The sequence below is a fragment of the Protopterus annectens genome, chromosome 2.part0, assembly GCF_019279795.1.
Source record: "Protopterus annectens isolate FY-2018-M chromosome 2.part0, PAN1.0, whole genome shotgun sequence".
Taxonomy (NCBI): domain Eukaryota; kingdom Metazoa; phylum Chordata; order Ceratodontiformes; family Protopteridae; genus Protopterus; species Protopterus annectens.
Genome location: NC_056728.1, coordinates 21,412,632 through 21,431,999, shown reverse-complemented (window position 1 = coordinate 21,431,999; position 19,368 = coordinate 21,412,632). Strand labels below are relative to the sequence as shown.

Sequence of the window (19,368 nt, the reverse complement as noted above, 5' to 3'; positions counted from 1 at the left end):
AGTCCTCCCACAGGTGATGACAGCAACAGTGAAACATGAACATAGTACAGTTGTGTACACTTACCATAAATGTAGATGTTCGAGTGTATTCACTGTTGCAGTCTTGGTTTCCCTCCCTCCATCCCCCTTTTCACATCTTCCCCTAGGTGGACACATGCTTCCCAAGGAGGCTCTTAGTCACCAGGACCACATCTCTCTTTTTCCTTGTGCTTCTGACAGGTTAGGGCAAGAAAAACTGATATAATGACGTCGGGTGCCTTGCTTTATAGTACTGACAACCTGATGTCAGACTACAGGCGATAGTAGCCGGCATACAAAAACATTGACTCTGGTATTCGGGCCGGCCGAGGGCTACCACAACAGGTGATGACTGCAACAGTGAATACACTCAAACATCTACATTTATGTTAACTGTACACAACTGTACTTTTCAAGCCTTTTTGGGATATAAAATTAATGAAGATAAAACAAAGCAAATAGCTGTAAACTATCTACTACCACACAGATTGGTTCAGCAATAGCCATACTTATGGAGACGTGATAAAATGAAGTTGTTAGGAGTATGGATTAAAACGGATTCTGTTATAGCAGCAAAGGATATGTGAGAAAAGACTAAAAAGATGATACAAAAACTGAAAAATTAGAAGCTGTGTTTTATGACTATAGATAGCAAGATTCAAGCAGTCAAAATGTTTTTAGTTCCCTTAGATGTTCTTCATCTCACATTGCTGCAGTCCTTACTTATGGGTAGTCCGCTGTCCTCGGTTGGCCCGAATACCAAAGTATTAGGCTGACGTCGGTCATGGGCGCTCAGATCTGACATCAGAGCGTCAGGGTATAAAAGCGCATGACCGACGTCATATCCTCAGTCTTTTTTGCCGCATGGTCCGATGCAGAAGCAGCGTTGCAAGTGCAGTTCGGCGTTCTGAAATTTTCGAATTCCGAGTTTCAGACCGAAACCAAGTTGGGCTAAGTACCCCGTTGGGGAATATTTTTGTTTTTTCTTGCCTCCGTTAATTACCGGATGTCAGAAAAAGTGAATAATTGTATTTCTTGTGGGAAACAGATACCGCATAGGGATTATCACTCTCTTTGCATTCCTTGTTTGGGACGGACCACGACGTAGTCGGGTGTCGGTTTTGTGCTAGGTTTAATAAGCGCACTATAAAAAGGAGGTTAGATTGTGCTAGGTTAGTCTTTGGTAGGCGGTGTAATTATAATATGCCGTCGGATCCTCCGACGCCGCTTCCACGAAGCGCAAAGACAAATCCTTGAAACCTAGACAGGTTGATTTGTCCGTTTCGGACGCCGGTCCTGCAGAAGCTACAGTAGAGCAGGTGGATCCGGCTGAAGTTTCTGTTGAGTCTCAGGGGGAAACTTTGATTTTGCAGGATGTGGCCTCCCAGGAATCAGGTCAGGCTGAAGGGGCCTCTCAAGTTACTGTTCTCCCTTCTATGCCTAAGGTGGTTAGGCCTTCTGCTTCTATTTCTAAGGCTTCTTCTAAGGGCAGGTCTGTTTTGCCTTCCTCTGGTGTCCCTTCAGGTACTTGAGGGTCTGTGCCTAAAAAGCACATGCTTAAAATGGCAGAAGATTTGATTACTTTAATTAGAGGTTCTATGCCCCCTCCTGATAAGAGGCCTAGGGTGGAGCCAGAGTTGGAAAGTTTGGATCAGGCCTCAGATGACTCAGAGTCTTCTGCTGAAGATATTCTAGATTTTCATCCTTATTCGGATTCTGATGCAGAGGATTCCACTCCTTCTCCTTCTCCTCCAGAGGATTTTTCATTTTCAGAAACTCTGCATTCCATGAGGGAGCATTTTAAGTGGGAAGGACAGGATTTCTCTGATTCACGGAAGAGGCTTAGGGAATTCTTGCTGTTACCACAGCATAGACCCTTGGCTATACCTCCTGTTTTGGATGTTGTTCAAGATGTTTTCTCGGAGGCTTCCCTTAATCCAGATTCTTTGCCTCCTCCGCCAGTTAAACCGGACAGATATTACAGGGTGCCTGAGGCTCATAAATATCTGTATAAGAGTCCTAGGGCGGACCCAGAAACTATTAGTCAGGGGCCTAAGGGTGTTAGAGCCTCTGTTGTAAAGAATCCGGTTCCTCTAGATAAGGAAGCTAGAGCTTTGGATAGATGGGGTAAGAAGGTGTATACCGCTTCTACTTTAGCAATGAGGGCTTTAAATTGCCAGTTTCATATGTTGAAGTATCAGAATTTCCTCCTTTCTCAGCTAAAATCTAAAGTGGATGCTTTGGCAGAGGGTATAGAGTGTAAAGAATTGCAGGATTTAGTACATGTCTCTGAACAGGTGGGTAAGCATTCTTTGCAATGTGGTTTTGATGCTGTACAGGCCTCTTCTAGGGTGGCTGCCACTGGTTCAGTTCTTCGTAGGCACGCCTGGCTTAAGGATCAGAATTTGTCCGAGCATGTTAAAACTAGAATTCTGGATGCCCCTTTACAGTCTGAAGTTTTGTTTGGTCCTCCTGTGGAGTCGGTTTTGAAGAAAATGGAAGACAAGGCTAAGTCTATGCAGACTGTTAAAGATTTTTTGCAGGTACAACCTCCAAAGTTTAGTAGGAATTGGCCTACTAAGGGGTGGACCTACCCTTCTTCTGATTCTCAATCTAGGGGTAGATCTAGGCGTGGCAGGGGCAGAGCTCACAGTACATTCAGGCCTAGAACTTGGAGTTCGCCTGCACAATCTGCAGGTGAGGGCAGGGGCCAGTCCTTTCGTAAACAGGCCCAATGACCTGCATTTTCAGCTGCCAGATTCTTCTTGCCTGGCAGCTCCTTTGGGAGGAAAGTTAGCACTCTTCAAGCAAAACTGGCTTTTAGTCACCCAGGACAAATGGGTATTGGACATTATAAACCGAGGCTACAAGTTTTATTTCCATACGTTGCCTCCTTTCAAAGGCATGCCAGACGTTCCTCCTCGGCAAAGGATAGAGGCTCGCAAGCAGATTTCTTTGCTTCTTCAAATAGGATTTTATTCTCGCCTGTTTCTAGTACCAAAGAATGGGAACACGTGGAGACCAATTTTGGATTTATCTATCCTCAACACTTATCTGGACATTCCAAAGTTCAAAATGCTGACGTTACAACAGCTTTTACCTCTGTTGGGAAAAGATCACTGGATGGTAACTCTGGATCTCAAAGAGGCTTATCTTCATGTTCCTATCAGGCCCAGTTGCAGGAGGTACCTGCGTTTTCGGGCTGGAAATTTACATTATCAGTTCTCTGCATTGCCCTTTGGCTTATCTACTGCGCCCAGAGTGTTCACAAAGGTTCTGGCTCCAGTGATTGCCTTTTTCAGGTTAAGAGGAATACAGATTTATCCTTATTTGGACGATTGCCTGATTATTGCACAACACAAAGACGAACTTCTTCATCATCTTCAGTATGTGATGGTAGTGTTAAGATGCCTAGGGTATTCTGTGAACGAAACAAAGTCCAGTCTAGTACCCTCTCAGGACATGTGCTTTCTGGGTGTGAGACTGAATACAGCTTCCCAGATGGCCTTTTGACCCCGGACAAACAAAGAAGCCTTTCTCTTTATTTCCATCAAATGTCTCTACAGTCCAGGCTGACTGCAAGGACAGTCCTTCAAGCCTTGGGGTTCATGGCATCTTGTATTCTGGTGCTTCCCAATGCCAAACTGCATATGAGGAAGCTTCAATGGTATCTCAAAATGTATGGACACAACACTGCCAAGATCTAGACACTGTCATTCGATAATACCTTGCATTCAGAAAGAATTTTTGTGGTGGGCTCAGGAATGTCACCTAAACAAGGGACTCTCTGTGACCCGACCAGAGGCGAGTCAGATACTAACGACAGATGCCTCGGACAAGGCTTGGGGAGCACACCTCAATGGAAAATGGGTGCAAGACATGTGGCCTGTCAGACTTCAACATTTGCATATCAACTTGAAGGAGATGTTAGCAGTTCAATTTGCATTGATGGCTTTCAGGGATTTACTTCACCCAGGACAGGTGTTGATTCAAACAGACAACACTACTGTCATGTGGTACATCAACAAGCAAGGGGAACCCATTCGTACCCTCTTTGCAGGCAAGCGATGATCTTGTGGGAGACTGCTCTCAGTTTACACCTCAATCTTCAGGCAAGGTTTCTACCAGGAGCACAGAACTCCTTAGCAGATGTGTTGAGCAGACAAATTGTGGATCCTCACGAGTGGAAACTGGATCCTCATGTGTTTCAAAAGTTGACAATGTTATGGGGGACTCCAGACATAGATCTGTTCGCTTCTCCACTAAATTTCCAGTTGCCAAAGTTTTGCACAAAAATGTTTCATCCCACAGCTTGGAAGGTGGACGCTCTATCATTCAGTTGGAGCAATCTTCATGTCTATGCCTTTCCACCTCTGCCTCTCATTCCCAAGGTACTCCTGAAGGCCAGAATAGACAAGCCATCCATGATTCTGATAGCGCCGGATTGGCCTCGACAGCACTGGTACCCACTACTAAGGAGTTTAGTACGGGAGCCTCCATGGCCTCTGCCTTTGATTCCGCATCTTTTGTCTCAGGAGGGCAATCACTTCCTCAATGTCAAGATTCAGTCTCTACATCTCATAGCTTGGTATATTCTGTTTTAGACCCTGGAGGGTCTCAGCTTCCACAACAAGTTTTGAATGTTATTTTGGAGGCCAGAAGGCCTAGTACAAGGAAAGTTTACGCAGATAAATGGAGGAGATTTTTTCTTTGGAGCAAAGCGAAGGACTTTGATGTTTCCAAGCCTGATTTAAGTGCTTCTCTTCAATATCTTACTGAGTTATTGGACAAGGGTTTGTCTTTCTCCTCGATAAAGGTTCATGCTGCAGCCATTTCGGCTCACTATGACTGTGACCCTCCTTTATTTTCCCATCCTTTGTTTAAGCAATTTCTTAGAGGGGCAAAGAACATAAGACCCCCACATAGAGCTCCTACTCCTGCTTGGGATCTCAATTTTGTGTTGGAAAAACTTACTCTACAACCTTTTGAGCCTGCAGCTACTGCCGAGTTAAAGTATTTATCATGGAAGACTGCTTTTTTGTTGGCCATTACCTCTGCAAGAAGGGTTTCTGAATTACAGGCCCTTATGGCAGTGGAACCTTTCCTGATTTTTCATAAGGATAGGGTATCTTTGCACTAATCCTTCCTTTATGCCTAAAGTGGTTTCTAGTGTGGCCTTGAACCAAACTATTCATTTGCCTACTTTTATGCAAACCCCCAAAATAAAGGGAGAAGATTTTGCATACTTTGGATATTCACAGACAGTTACGTTATTATTTGAGCAGAACCAAGGGTTCAGGCAGTCTCAGCAGTTGTTTGTTTCTTTTGCTTTGGGTTCTCAGGGGAAACCTGTTTCAAAACAAACTATTTCTAAATGGATTGGGTTTTGTATTTCTTTCTGTTATTCCCATCATGGTAAGGAGGTTCCGGCTGGAATCAGACCTCATTCCACTAGAGCTACTGCCACTTCTACTGCCTTTCTAAGGGGTAGCTACAAAGATATTTTGGAAGCAGCCACTTGGAGTTCAGTACATACTTTTTCCAAGCATTACCACCTTCCTCTTTATTCTAAGTCTAGGGCTGGATTTGCCTCTGCAATTTTACAGGGCATTTTAGCAGCCCCTAATGCTTTATGATTTTGCCATCCTCCCTTTACCTCTGCTTTGGGATTCTACCCATAAGTAAGGACTGCAGCAATGTGAGATGAAGAACATAGTACAGTTTTGTACCTACCATAAATGTAGATGTTCGAAGATCCACATTGCTGCAGTCCAATTTACCCTCCCTCCTTCCCCTCTGTAGTTTGGCATGGTAATATGGTTTGGGTGATGGTTGTTGTTGGGCATGTTTTTGGGAGGTATCCTGTTTTTGGGCTGTGGCCTTTCTTTTTAGGGCCTTCTGACATCTGGGGCAAGAAAAGACTGAGGATATGACGTCGGTCATTCGCTTTTATACCCTGACGCTCTGATGTCAGATCTGAGCGCCCATGACCGACGTCAGCCTAATACTTTGGTATTCGGGCCGACCGAGGACAGCGGACTACCCATAAGTAAGGACTGCAGCAATGTGGATCTTCGAACATCTACATTTATGGTAGGTACAAAACTGTACTTTTTACACACAGGTCAAACATATTTTTATTAACCAGAGGAGAAGTTGTGGATAGCAGTTAGAGTTGTAGGATTTTATCAGGGAGGGGAAAATGGCAAGAGTGAAGTGGGTAAGCTGTTCCTTCCAATAGAAGAAGGTGGCTTGGGATTACCTGATTTGAAGGGGTATTTCAAAGCTACAGAGTTAAGGCTCCTATACAAAGCACAGGCAGAAAGCTATAATTCATAGTGGAAAGGGATGATGATGAAACAGGGATGAAGCTCAAGAAACAAGGAGAGACTGGGATTTTGGATGCAGATCTTTAAGGAGAATAACAATAAACATACGGAATATTATATTTGTAAAGTAGCAGAAAGTGTTCTAAGAACTAAGCCAGCATGCATCATAGAACCAGTTCCAAAATTTTGTTCTAAAATATTTCTGGTACCCAAAAAAGTAAAAAACCTGGGGACCTATTTTTGGATGTCTTTCCTCAGTTTGTTCATTAGAATTCATACCCCACGTCCCCAAATTCTTCCACTTGCTTTTTGGTAACTTCGGATCTGAAAACACCTGTCATCATATTCCTATTCATGAAGACTTCAGACCTTAAGGGTTTCTGTATCTGGTTTATTTTTCAGTTCCATTCTTTACCTGTTTGGCTTTCCTCAGCTTCATGGCTATTCACAAACTGTCTAGCTCCAGTGATTGCTTTTTGCAGACAGTAGGGAATCCACATTTTCCCCTACTTGGACAATTGCCTTATTTTTGCAGATTCTTTTTGAAACTGTCAAAAATACTTCTGGTCTTCATCTCACTCTGGAGAAATCTTCTCTTTTCCCCCTCTCTCAGACTTGCCATTCCAGGATGGCTTCTAGATATGTCTGTAACTATAGGTTATCTTCCCCACTTCTGCTGCCATTTCCAGAGTTTTCCCACCAAACTATGGCAATGGCAAATGGTTACATTAGGATTCAGGATGCATATCTTCCACCATTATGATGGTTCCTCTAGCCAGAGAACACATGGGAAAGCTACAGTAGTTTCTAAAGTTAACGTGGACTCAGCACCAGCATCCTCTGTCATTTCCAGTCCCGGTGCCAGAATTAGTCTTCAGTATAGATGTGTAAGACTTTGCATTGGGAGCATTATCCAAGAAAATCAAAGCACAAGGTGTTTGGGACCATCACTTCAAGAAAAAGCACATAAACATCACGGAAATAATGGCCCTGATAAAAGCAGTAAAGATGTTGAATCATCTGTGGACTCCAGGCTCTCTGTTGATAATCACAGACAACACAACAGTGATGTGGTACATAAACGGGGAGAGACAAGGTCTTGCCCCCCTACCCAGACTAGCCATGATAGCCTGGGAAATTACAACTCACCACATTATTTCCCTCCAGGCTACTTACATTCCATAAGAACAGAACATGATGGCAGTCTCTGAGCAGATCCAGGACAGACCTTCACAGATGGATGTTACACCCAGAGGCCTTAGAGGAAATTAACTTCTCAAAAAGAACTTTTTGCCACTATTCTTAACAGACATTTAAACAAGTTCTTCTCCAAGACACCTTGTAAAAAGGCCTGAAAGACCAGATGCCTTTTCCTTCCCATGGATGTTAGTGTTCCTCTATGTCTATCCCCTTTCCTGTGGTAGAGTTCTTTTAAGTACCCAAAATGACTCTCCAGCAATTGTATTGGTAACTCCCTTTTGGCCCAGACAACACTGGTATTCCTTTCTCATGAAACTGTAATTACCGCAAGTTTCCCCATAAAATGGTACTTACTCACACAAGACAAAGGATCACGAATCTACACCAGTTTGCAGAATTTTTTTCCAACTTTTTGATGATAGAATTTTGATCCCACTTAGACACCTCTTTTCTGAGACTGTATTAAAGGAAGCTTGAGAAACCTTCCACTAGAAAATCCTGGTTAGCCAAATGGAAGAGACTTTCTAGATGGAGTCATGGGAAGAAAAGTGACCCATCCTCTGCAAAAATATACCCCCCCCCCCAGTTCCCCAGTACATGTGTGAATTCCTCAAATCAGACCTTTCTTAGTCATCTACTTCTTCTTGTTTGCCTTTAGACATTCCCTTACTTCCTTGTTCCAGGTAAAAGTTTTTGAAAGGGGTTTTGCATGTGGATCCACCTTGAAAACAGGTGGCTTCTCTTTTGGACGTCAAGTTTTGTCTTGGGGGGGGGGGGGTTACACTACCAACTTTTGAACCAGTTTGTCAAGCTATCTTGAAGTTCTTGACATGAAAATCTGTTTTACTTGCTGTTCTGACGTAAGTTAGGAAAAAGTTTCAAACTCTGGTGATTCATCCCAACCTGGTGTTTCATAGGGACAGAAAAACTTTGTCAAATGCTTCCTTCTTACCAAAGATGACCTGTCTCTTAATTTACTTTAAAATCACTCTGTCCATCTCCCTGTATTCTGTCCTGAACTAAAAAAAAAAAATGCAGCAAGATACTACACTGGTATAACAAAAGATTTGAGAGCTGCTGATAAGCTCTTTGTTTCTTTTGATGGAAAGTAAAAAAGGACACGTGTCAAAATGGATTTTGAAATGACTATCCCATTCCATCCAATCACCATGGAAAGTCCATCCCTCAGAATGTCAAAGCTCATTCTTCCAGAGCTTTGACAGTGCATTTTAGAAAGGGTGGACTCTAGAATTCTTCTTGAGGCAGCAACTTAGTCTTTTGTATATACCTTTACTACTGAGTATTGCAAAATTGACTCATTCTCCAGAGCAAGAGCATGTCTGGTCTGTAAGGGCTACTGGACTCTAGCTTGTCTTCCTCCTTTGTGGTTATTTAGGCTTTGGCAATAATTCCAGATAGCTTTATGCTACTGCAGCAATGATCTAATGATGAACATAGTAAAGTTATGTAAGTAAACGTAACCATAACACTAAATGCTCACCTATGTCACTGTTTCAGTACTAACACCTGCCCACCAGCCATCGTTCTCATTTTATTCCTTTCTGGCTAAGTACTGGATCCTTAGATCTTACTTTTTCTGTCCTTTGGCCTTTCCCCTTTATTCTTGTCCCTTTTCTCCCAGCACATAAATTCCAAAATTCCCTGGTCCTGTTATATCTTTACAGCCTCCTCTTTTTGTGTAAGAGGCAAGAAAGCTCACAGACGTACATTGTGCAAGGAAGGCACCTAAAAGCTATTGTACACTGGAGCAAGGATAGATGTTCATAATAGCATTGTGCAACTGCAGCAGTGATACATTATAGTAAGTTTATTTACCCTGTTGTACTTTCTTGACTCGTGTTCTGTCTTCTGTCATTCAGTGTCAGCTTTTCCTTCAAACACTATTTAACTGAATGTTTTCAAAAATTTCAAATGAGAAAAGTGTTGGTTTCAGGTTCATTTGGTTTAGTTTGACAGCTTAACTATTGATTACTTGGATGGCAGCAACCTGGTATGGATTCACAGTATTACTTGTTAATAGCTTGGATATCATGCCTTCATTGTTATTTCATGATTTCCAAGAAAGTATGTACTGGTGAATGGGGGGTATCTGATGGGCAGAGGGGTTAGGTGCAATTATGTATACTGTCTTTCTGTAAGTGGTATCAAAGGTCACCCCCTGAAGCAGCATGTTTATTTACTTGTTAACTTCCCACCCTGTTTGAGTGAAGTTGTCATCAACTGAGATGTCGGACAAGCCCTTCAGCGCTTTCTGTTATACAGCTCAGTTGCATCAAAGTAAGCAACACTTTTTATTTTTCATTTAGGGTAAGGTTGGCAAGACTTTAACAAGGCAGGTGTTTCCCTTTTGGTTGTCTGTCTGCATTGTCATTTTCTATATTAAGAGGAGGAACCTCTTTCTAGTCCTTTCAGATCTCATCCCACTGAGATAAATTGGCAGCCTCACATGTTCATTTCAGTGGTATATCAGTCTGGACTGTCTGCATTCCAGTCACCTGATCCAAGCCATTTGCTTTTACTAAATATTGAGATTTGTATATTCAGTCCAGTGCGACAATGTGGTTCTGTGAGGCCTGCTGACATGATTCTCCTGCATTTTTCCATGGTGGACTCAGTTTGTGAACCAAGTCTTAATAGCTGATATTGCCTTGGTAAGCATCGATTATGCAGGAGTGTACTATAAGACCAGATTTTTGAGAGCATCTCAATCACCAGGTCCATTTTCCTGTGTTCCATCACCCATGGAAAATTGAAGGATTACTGCTACCTGGTTGTCTTTCATTCTTTCAAACCATCCTTCATATCTCTCTGGATGGAAGAATTGAAGAAAATATGGGTAGGGCCTGCCACCTAATGCTCCTTTATCTGTGATCTAAGTGCTGGGCATCAAAAGCTAGCCAAAGTGAACTGAGTATGAACTCTCTCATGAGAACTCTGTGCAGAAAGGATGTTCAGATAAATAGTACATTTCTGTTAGTTTTAATTACAAAATCTGAAGTAATGTCATTTCCTGTATCATAATATTTGAGACAGTATATAAGCTGAAGCATGTCTGAATGTGATTCTTCGAGAAGCCGTCCAGAAGACTTCAACTGTTTAGGTATGCTTAATTTTTTCCCCAAACGTAAGTGTAAGATGCTAAATGATACCTTTTCCTTTCCTTTTTTTTTTTTTTTTTTTTTTTTTTGCTTCTTGGCCTGTATATCTTTATGAATAAGGTGCTAAGACAGTTAAAAGCTTTTGGCAGGTTTTGGTGATGTCCTTCTATTCTCATGTTGCAGTATTCCAAACTCTGATTTTCCTCTCTTGCTATCCAAATGTCCAGCCAGTATACAAAAGCTAGTAGTCACTACTAGGTATGTAGGACGTCTAACGTTGGCCTAGGGAGCGTGGGCCATAAAAGTGACGTCTGCACATACCTTTCCTCAGAACTTCTCTGCTGCCAGTCGAATGTCAGTGTTCCTGCCATCTTCGCTTTGGAACTTCAAATTCCAAAAGATAAGTTCCCCCTTTGTCACTATATGCCTGTTAGGGTTACATGTCACCCAAGAAGGGAAAGTGTAAGTGTGGTCATCAGATCCCCATAAGGACGTCCACGAGCTTTGCCTTTTCTGTCTATGACCTACGCACAACCATCTTTCTTGCACGATCTGTCAGGTCTTCATGCCTAAACTATACAGCCGCCTGCACGCCTTGAATATATATTTAGAAAATCAGTGAATTAAACACTTAGTTTTAAGGATGAAAGGGTCATCTGGTCAGCCCATGGAACCACCTAAAAAGAAGGCCAAGGTTTCCAGGCCCAAAGTTGCTACTACTGCTGCTCCTCCATCCAACGTCCATCCTGTGGCCGATGTTCACCTGGAGGAGCACTCAAGAGTCTGCTGAAACAGGTATAGTTGGTACCCCTCGGGATGCAACAGAACCTAGGGCAGAAGGCACGTCCGAGGACGATTCGCAGATGCCACCTTGCAATGTCAAGGGGGAACCACAGGTTCCTACAGCTGCCCAGACAGGTCTTCCCTCTGCCTCTCAGTCCACTGAACCTAGGCCTTCTTCAGGGCCTTACGCCTCTTAAGCCGTAATTGAAAATGAAGTTCAAGACCAAGCATCTTGTCCCCTCTCGTGAAATCCAGCCAGATTGGCAAGCTTTTTCACAGAGCCTATTTAATGCCTTTATGTCCCTGAGGCCTGCTGTGCCTGGATCCCCACAGGCCGGCCCTCCTCCCATCAGTCTCAGGACTCAGGTTAAGGATGTCACCCTACCTGAAGCTGAGAATTCTTCAGACTCCTCTCCCGAGGATTCCCTCTTCTATGTCTTCCAGATGCCTTCTCCTCTTTGATATGTTTCTCCAGAGGATGAATATGTAGAGGCTGATTCCCCAGCAGAGGACCTCACCTTTGGGGAGGCAATTTTCAAAACGAGGGAATTTAAGTGGGGTTCCGCTGAAATGTCTGAGGTACAAAAAAGATATTATGAGCACCCCTGCTCCTTCTGCAATCCCCCCAGTATTACCAACTTTCTTGGATGCTTTCACTGCTGCCTCAGTTAACTGTGATTCCCAACCACCTGCTCCCAGGAGGCCTGACAGGTTCTACAAGGTCCCTGAAGGGTTAACATTTCTGATCAAATGCCCTGTAGCTGACCCTGCCACTGTCTCTGTCTCTGCAGGCAAGCCATGCAAATTATTGCCATCTACCTCAGTCCTCCCCACTGACAAGGACAGCAAGGCCGTGGAGAGCCTTGGTAATAAAGTCTACACTTCCTCCACCCTGGCCTTCAGGGCAGTAAATTATGAGACACACATGACCAAGTATCCTTGGCACTTTTGACCCAGGCCACCAAACTCTTAGCTGACCTTCCAGACTCACTTTCCAGGACTCAAATTTCTAGCTTTATTAATCCGCCATCACAAGACACTAGGCACTCTGTTCATTGCAGCTATGATGCTGCTGAACCCTCTGCAATATCAGCTGTCTTAGCATCAGTCCTAAGACAATGTTCTTGGTTAAGGCTTCAGCCCTTACCCGATGACATTAGGGCAAAATTAATGGATGCACCCATGGATAACGATGTCCTTTTTGGATCTAAAGTGGCTGAGCTATTTAAGGCCCTTCAGCAGAAAGGGAAAGAGCTGCAAGACCTTTAAACACCTGTTCATCTTCCCTATTCCTAAATTTCACAGGAACTATGCATCAAAGACGCAGTTCATTAGGAAACACTCTGCTCCATCTTCCCATGCTCGAGACAGAAAAGGTGCAAGGAATCAGCAGACCCCTTCTACATCTGCTCAAACTCTTGCCTAGAAAACTCCCTTTCAGGTTAGGGCAGGTAGCCTGTAACTACCTGCCTTCTCTCCCTCCCCCCCAGACTCCATTCCTTTGTCCGTAAGGCTATCTCACTGTCTGCCCCTTTGGCAATTCATTACCTCAGACAGGTGGGTCCTCTCCATCATAGAAAAGGGCTATTTTATGTCCTGGATCATTCCCCCTTCTCCTAGAGGGATCCCCCAGCCACCTAAATACCAACTACACCTTTTCCAGGCAGTCATAGACAGCCTCCTTTCACAAGGAACCATGCAACCGTTTCCTGTGGCAGAAAAAGGAAAGTGGTTCTCTTCAAGACTTTTCCTGGTGCTCAGGACGGATGGACCCTGGAAGACCTATCCTGGATCTCTGTCACCTAAACCTGTTCTTGCAGATCCCCACCTTTTGCATGCTTACTCTTCAAACCCTTTTTCCTGTACTGATAACTAAGGGATTTCTAGCCACATTGGACATAAAGGACGCCTACCTCCACATACCTATAAGGCCCAGCTACACAGAATTTCTGTGTTTTGCAGCTGATTCTTCATATTTTCAGTTCTTGGCCTTGCCCTTTGGACTGTCTACTACTCTCAAGGGTCTTCACCAAATGCTTGGCTTCTTTAGTGGCCTACTACAGCGTTCAAGGGATCCAGATTTTTCCATACCTGGACGACCTCCTGATTCAGGCAGAATGCTGCAAATTCCTGCAGAGCCAACTCCACAAAGGCATCTCCCTCCTGCAGGCTCTGGGATTCAACATAAACTTTCCCCAAGTCCAGCCTGAGTCCTTCCCAGGACCAGGTTTTTCTGGGGTGTAGAATAAGGACAGATGTTATGAGGGCATTCCTCCTGCCCCAGAGAGTGGAAACCATGAACCAATACCTGGCCACCATCTTCAAAGCCACTGCTTTGACAGCAAGACAGTACCTCAGGCTGTTAGGTTACATGGCCTGCACTATTCCCATGCTACCTCTGCCAAGACTCCACATGAGAAAATTGCAGTGGTACCTCAAGTCCATGTGGACCCAACACTCACACCCATTGGACTTCATCATCCCCTTCCTCCCTTGGCTGAAGAAGGATATTCTGTGGTGGCTATGCTCAACCCAGGAATTCCATTGAAACCCCTTCCCCCTGTCCAGGGGATTTACACAGATGCCTCAGCTCTGGGCTGGGGGGCTACTCTGGGCATCCTGAAAGTGCAGGGTACCTAGTTCCTCACCTTCAGGCGGGAACGCATCAACATCAGGGAAATGAGAGCAATCATGTTTGCCCTGACAGCCTTTCTTCATGCCCTCAAGGAAGGGCCCCTGAAGTTGTTCACAGACAATATTGCAGTTCTTTGGTATGTGAACAAACAAGGAGGAACCAAATCCTGTTTGCTTTTCAGACTTGCTCTCCAGGCCTGGGATCTGGCAGCCCAACACGGAATCTCCCTGCAGGCAGTTTATATCCCTTCAGCTCAGAATATTCAGGCAGACACCTTGAGCAGGTCTATGTCACAATCCCATGAATGGATGGCTTCACAAGGATGTGTTTCTGGACATTGTCTATAGGTGGGATACACCTCAAATAGATCTGTTTGCCTTCCCCTGAACAGACAACTACCACTCTTTTGCATCAGGCTACCCAGCCTCTTAGCAAGGGCAACAGATGCCTTCTCAATCTCATACAAGGGGATGTTTCTGTATGCATTCCTCCCTTCCCATTACTTCAGAAAGTCCTGCTTGAAGATTCAGCAGGACAAACCAAAAATCTTACTGGTGACTCCCTTTTGGCTAAGACAGCATTGGTTCCCCCTCCTTCTTCATTTAGCCAGGGGCAATCACCACAGGTTACCTCACATAGTGGACCTTCTCACAAAGGAATCCCTGATCCATCCCCACCTGGAATCTTTGGATCTGACCCTGTGGGTGAAGAATTCTGATCCTTTCTAGGCAGCTTTGCACTGAGGACATGCTGGCAGTCCTGCAGGAGGCCAAAAAACCTAATACTAGGAGATCTTAATTGTCTAAATGGAAGAAGTTCTCCATGTGGTGACAACAAAGACAGATAGACCCTTTGCAAAATGAGGTCCCCTTAGTGCTGTTCTATCTGTGTGAACTCGTGCAAGCAGGGTTGGCATATTCCCCTGTCAAAGCACACCTTGCTGATATTTCAGTCTGTCTGCTTCTTGATCCTCCCCTAGCCTCCCGTCTCCCTTCAGAGTTATTCCTTAAGGGAGTTCTACACCTCTGACCCCCCCCCCCCCAGGAGGCAGATCCTGCTTCCATGGGATCTGAATTACATTCTAAAGAAACTCACTGTTGCCCCCTTTGAACCAACTTCCAAGGCATCTCTGAAACATTGTACCTGGAAAACTGTACTCCTTGTTGGCCCTAACTTCAGCCAGAAGAGTGTCAGAACTCCAGGCTGTCACAGCATCACTTACCTTCCTCATCTTCTACAAGGGTAGAGTGATCCTCAGGACCAACCCCTCCTTTATGCCCAAGGTGGTCAATGAGCTATCCTTAAATCAGGGTATTCCTTTGCCCACCTTTTTCCTTCATCCCCAAAATGACAGTGAGAGAGTCTTACATTCCCTTAATGTTCACAGACAACTTAGATTTTACCTTGGCAAGACTAAGGACATTAGAAAATCAGACCAACTGTCTCTTTCCACCCCAGAGCCTTGGGAAAGGCAGTGATAAAGTAGACCATTTCTGTTTGGATCTCCAAAGCTATATCCTTTTGCTACACATTCTATGAGAAACAGCTCAAATCCAAAATTAAGGCCCACTCCACTAGAAGCATGGTTTCATCTGGAACCTTCTTCAAAGGATTGGACACTGCCTCCATCCTAGAGGCAGCTACTTGGTCTTCTGTCCATAACTTCACTAAACACTTCAGGTTAGATCATGTCTCCAGATCCAGAGCGGGTTTGCTAGGGTAGTCCTGCATGGCTTTGTGGAGAGTAGCTCCATACCACCACTCTCTTCTTCCCTGTGAGCTTTGGCACTCATCCAATAGTTTGGAATACTGCAACATGAGAATAGAAGGACATAGAATAGTTATGTAAAATCCTACCATAGCCATAGATGTCCTTCTCTTCCATGTTGCAGTGTTCATTCCCTCCCACCTTACCCCCTTCTCTCCATCTGAACTGTTTCTTCTTGGATGGCACAGAACACCTATACAGCTATCCTGGGACTGGGGTCCAACTAGGGCATTCAGTTCTGAGGAAAGGTACGTGCAGGCATCACCTTTATGGCTCACACACATTAGGCCAACGTCAGACGTCCTACGTACCTAGCAGTGACTACAAGCTTTTGTATACTGGCCAGATGTTCGGGTAACAAGAAAGGAAAAATCAAGAGTTTGGAATACTGCAAAGTAGAAGAGAAGGACATCTGTGTATATGGTAAGATTTTACACGACGTTCTTTCTCATGAGATTGGTCTGATTTTCGTTTTCTTTTTTTGCTTTCACTGGTCTGATTTTAGATGATTTTGCCTGATTTTACACCAATGTCAAGGTGTTCTTTGTGTTCTCATGAGATATTCTTGCAGAATGAGTTATGCATGGGATCTTTCTCATCATCAGTACCTTTCAGTAGTTTAACTTCATTTGTGAAATCGTAGTTTGCTACATTACCTAAAAGTAAAGGTGAATGTAGACAATGGCATATGAATTATGGCGAGTGTATCATTTTAATTTCTTAATGGATATTCTTTTATTGGAATCTAATTAGCTCTGTTTATTTTGTCTGCAGCTCAATGTATAGTGGAGTCCCAAAGGGAGGAAACACTTCTGGTACTATAATGTCCAGCTCACCTGTTGTATCCAGCTACCCCAAACTTGGACAATCTTTAACAAAGAGGAAAAACTCTACTACGACCCTCAGTACCAGCAGTAACTTGGCAACACTACTTCAGGAACATGGCATATCTGCCAGAGTCTATAACAGTCCTGTGTCTGGGAAAGTTTGCAGTCAGAAATCCCAAAAGCTTGTAACAGTTCCCTCAACTCCACCTAATTCACCATCTCAGTCTACTTGCCCATCTCCAGTCCCTTTTGACTCCCGAGGGACACCCACTGAGGCTTTTTTGGCTTCAAAACCAGCAGAGTCCTTTCTGCAAGAAAAGTATGTGCTGAAACCTGTATGCAACAGTTTTGAGCTAAACCAGAGAAAGATGTCCTTGGTAGAAAGACTCAAGAAGCTCGGAATTGCAAAAGTGGTAAAATCCCATGGAATAAGGACTGGAAATACCCAGCAGTTACAGGACAGCCTGCTTTCTCAAGCCACTGCATCTTTGTTTATAGGCAATGGAAGTATACTTATGGGAGGACTGCGGAGAAATAAAAGTCATCCATCTGTGATTGTTGGCTTGGGGGGACAAGGTGGCACATCAGCACCTCTGACTGTTGAAGGGCAGAGCAAGAGTATGTGTGTTTAAAGGAACAGGGCAGTGCAATTGAGTTTTTGCGGAGATGGAATTGGGAATGTGTTGTAGGTGTGTGCATGTCTGAGATAGTGAATGCAGATGGAGATTGATCACAGGAAGAGCAAGCAAGAGTGTCATCAAAGAAGTGCTACAGAAAACATGTATGTATGTGGAAGATTGATTTGAATTTTGTAGACAAGAGAAAGCTCTAGTTGCTGGACATAAATCTGCCTGGCTGTTATCCTTTTACAAATGGTTTGTAAACTCCTTAGCCTTATGCCTTTGAGTATTCCTCATCTGAAATTGCTGGTTGTATGATTTCATCGTATGACACAAGCCTGGAAACCATGAAAAAGGTTTTCATAAGACATAATACGATTTGAAAGAATTATTTACAGTTTGTCTGCTGTCTTCCAGATGTTGCATAAAAGGGTTGCTGAAGCATGTAAATTTTTCTTAGCATGTTTTTTTTTTTAAATCATATTCTAGCAGGGAACTTTGAAGAGCACAAGTACCATGTGTTTTTTAAGCACACCTTTCTCACAGGTTCAGTGCAGTGGTTAAAAAAAATGCATCAATGACAGTGTAAGCAACATTCCTTCTGGTATTAGAGCAGGCATGCATCATAAAAGTTGTATGCCAGTTACTCCCTGGCTAGTTAGCTTTTGTGGTAGGTTTCACCAAGAAATTGTATTTATAATTGGCTCTGAGAGGGATTCTTATTCTTGTATAGTGCCAACACTTGGAGGAAGTCGGCATTAGTTCGTTGCCACAGTGATTTTTTTCGTCTTCCTATTTAATTTGTTGCCTTTTCTATGTAAAGCATCGTGGAGCTTAAAATGAAACCATGCACTAACAATTCCACACATGACAACGGTACAGATGAGGAATTGTGACAAACAAGATTGTACAGTGTTGAATGCACTCCAACAGTCAGTGAGTTTCAGGCACTTGGAGATATAAATACACATATTTTTCATGCTATGCTATACAGAAACTGAAGTTAAACATGTGTTCTTATTGTGAGGACCTGCAAATTTCCAAATTAAGATTTTGTTGTGTGTAGTATCCTGAAGGGAAGCTTTCTTGCTCTTGATCTTAAGACTGTCAGGGGCTTGCAGCCAGAAAAAAATAGTAACAAGATTCAAGGCTGAGAAATTGTTCAGAGTAGTTCTAAATGTGCAATATCTGTTGCAGCTTCTGCAGAGATGTATAACTTGCTTCAGCTTCTCATTTGTTAAAAATGTACATATTCATTTCTACCTATAACAATGTATTGGCCAGTCAGTATTTACATGAAATAACTAATTGAAATTGCAGTGAAAATTCTGGATAGTAATAATCACTTCATTTTTTTGCAGCTTATAGTGTCCCTTTTTTGACACACTTCAAAAGTGTCCAAAGTGCATAGCATTTTTGGTGTTTGTCATTGTGAGGCAGCAACACATTTTTCAGGTCATAAGTTTTTGCTGTATGCATGGATTTAAGCCATATATATATATATTTTTTATTTTAATAGAATAGGGCAGTTTCAGATTCGAGTGTTATAATTACCACTAAAGAAACTACCTGCAAAATTTATTTTTATATTATTTTTTTTCCAAAGTCCAAGATTTGATTTTTAAAAATGTTCATTCATAGAAATGTGCAATTTATTTCTTCAACGTTATATTCCAAATTGTGCAACATACGTAGTTGAAGGATTTGTTCGGGCATGCTAAGTAACAAAGTAAAACTGGTAGAAATTGTACAATGTAGTTAATGAAAACTGTTGAGCAGTCTATAGAAATAAGTGATTTTTTTCAGGTGTGCAAAACTGCCTAGAGGTCTTAAATGAGAAGGCAGAGTGGTCTGGCGAAACATATTGGGATTTCATATAATATGTAGACTGAATGCCTACTGCAGTGGTGGTGCTGCGGTAGCGTTGTCGCCTCATAGCAAGACGTTGTCCCGTTCGATTCTCAGCTAGAGCGTGTTCTGTGTGGAGGCATACGTGAATGGGGCGTGCCTTCGTTGAAGGTTGTGCATCAGGGCTGGTAACCCGGTACTTAAAAATCCACTACCAATCA

General features: G+C 43.2%; 1 protein-coding gene across 1 annotated transcript in view; it reads left to right on the top strand.

Annotated features, from left to right (window-relative positions):
• The window catches only part of TRAK2 (trafficking kinesin protein 2), a gene marked incomplete in the record, with an annotated part of 1,082,163 nt that extends 1,063,117 nt beyond the window's left edge, over positions 1-19,046 (top strand). The window contains 1 exon segment of the mRNA XM_044060504.1: positions 16,627-19,046. Within this exon segment, the coding sequence (XP_043916439.1) occupies positions 16,627-17,311 (685 nt within the window).
• Between the last annotated feature and the right edge of the window lie 322 nt (positions 19,047-19,368).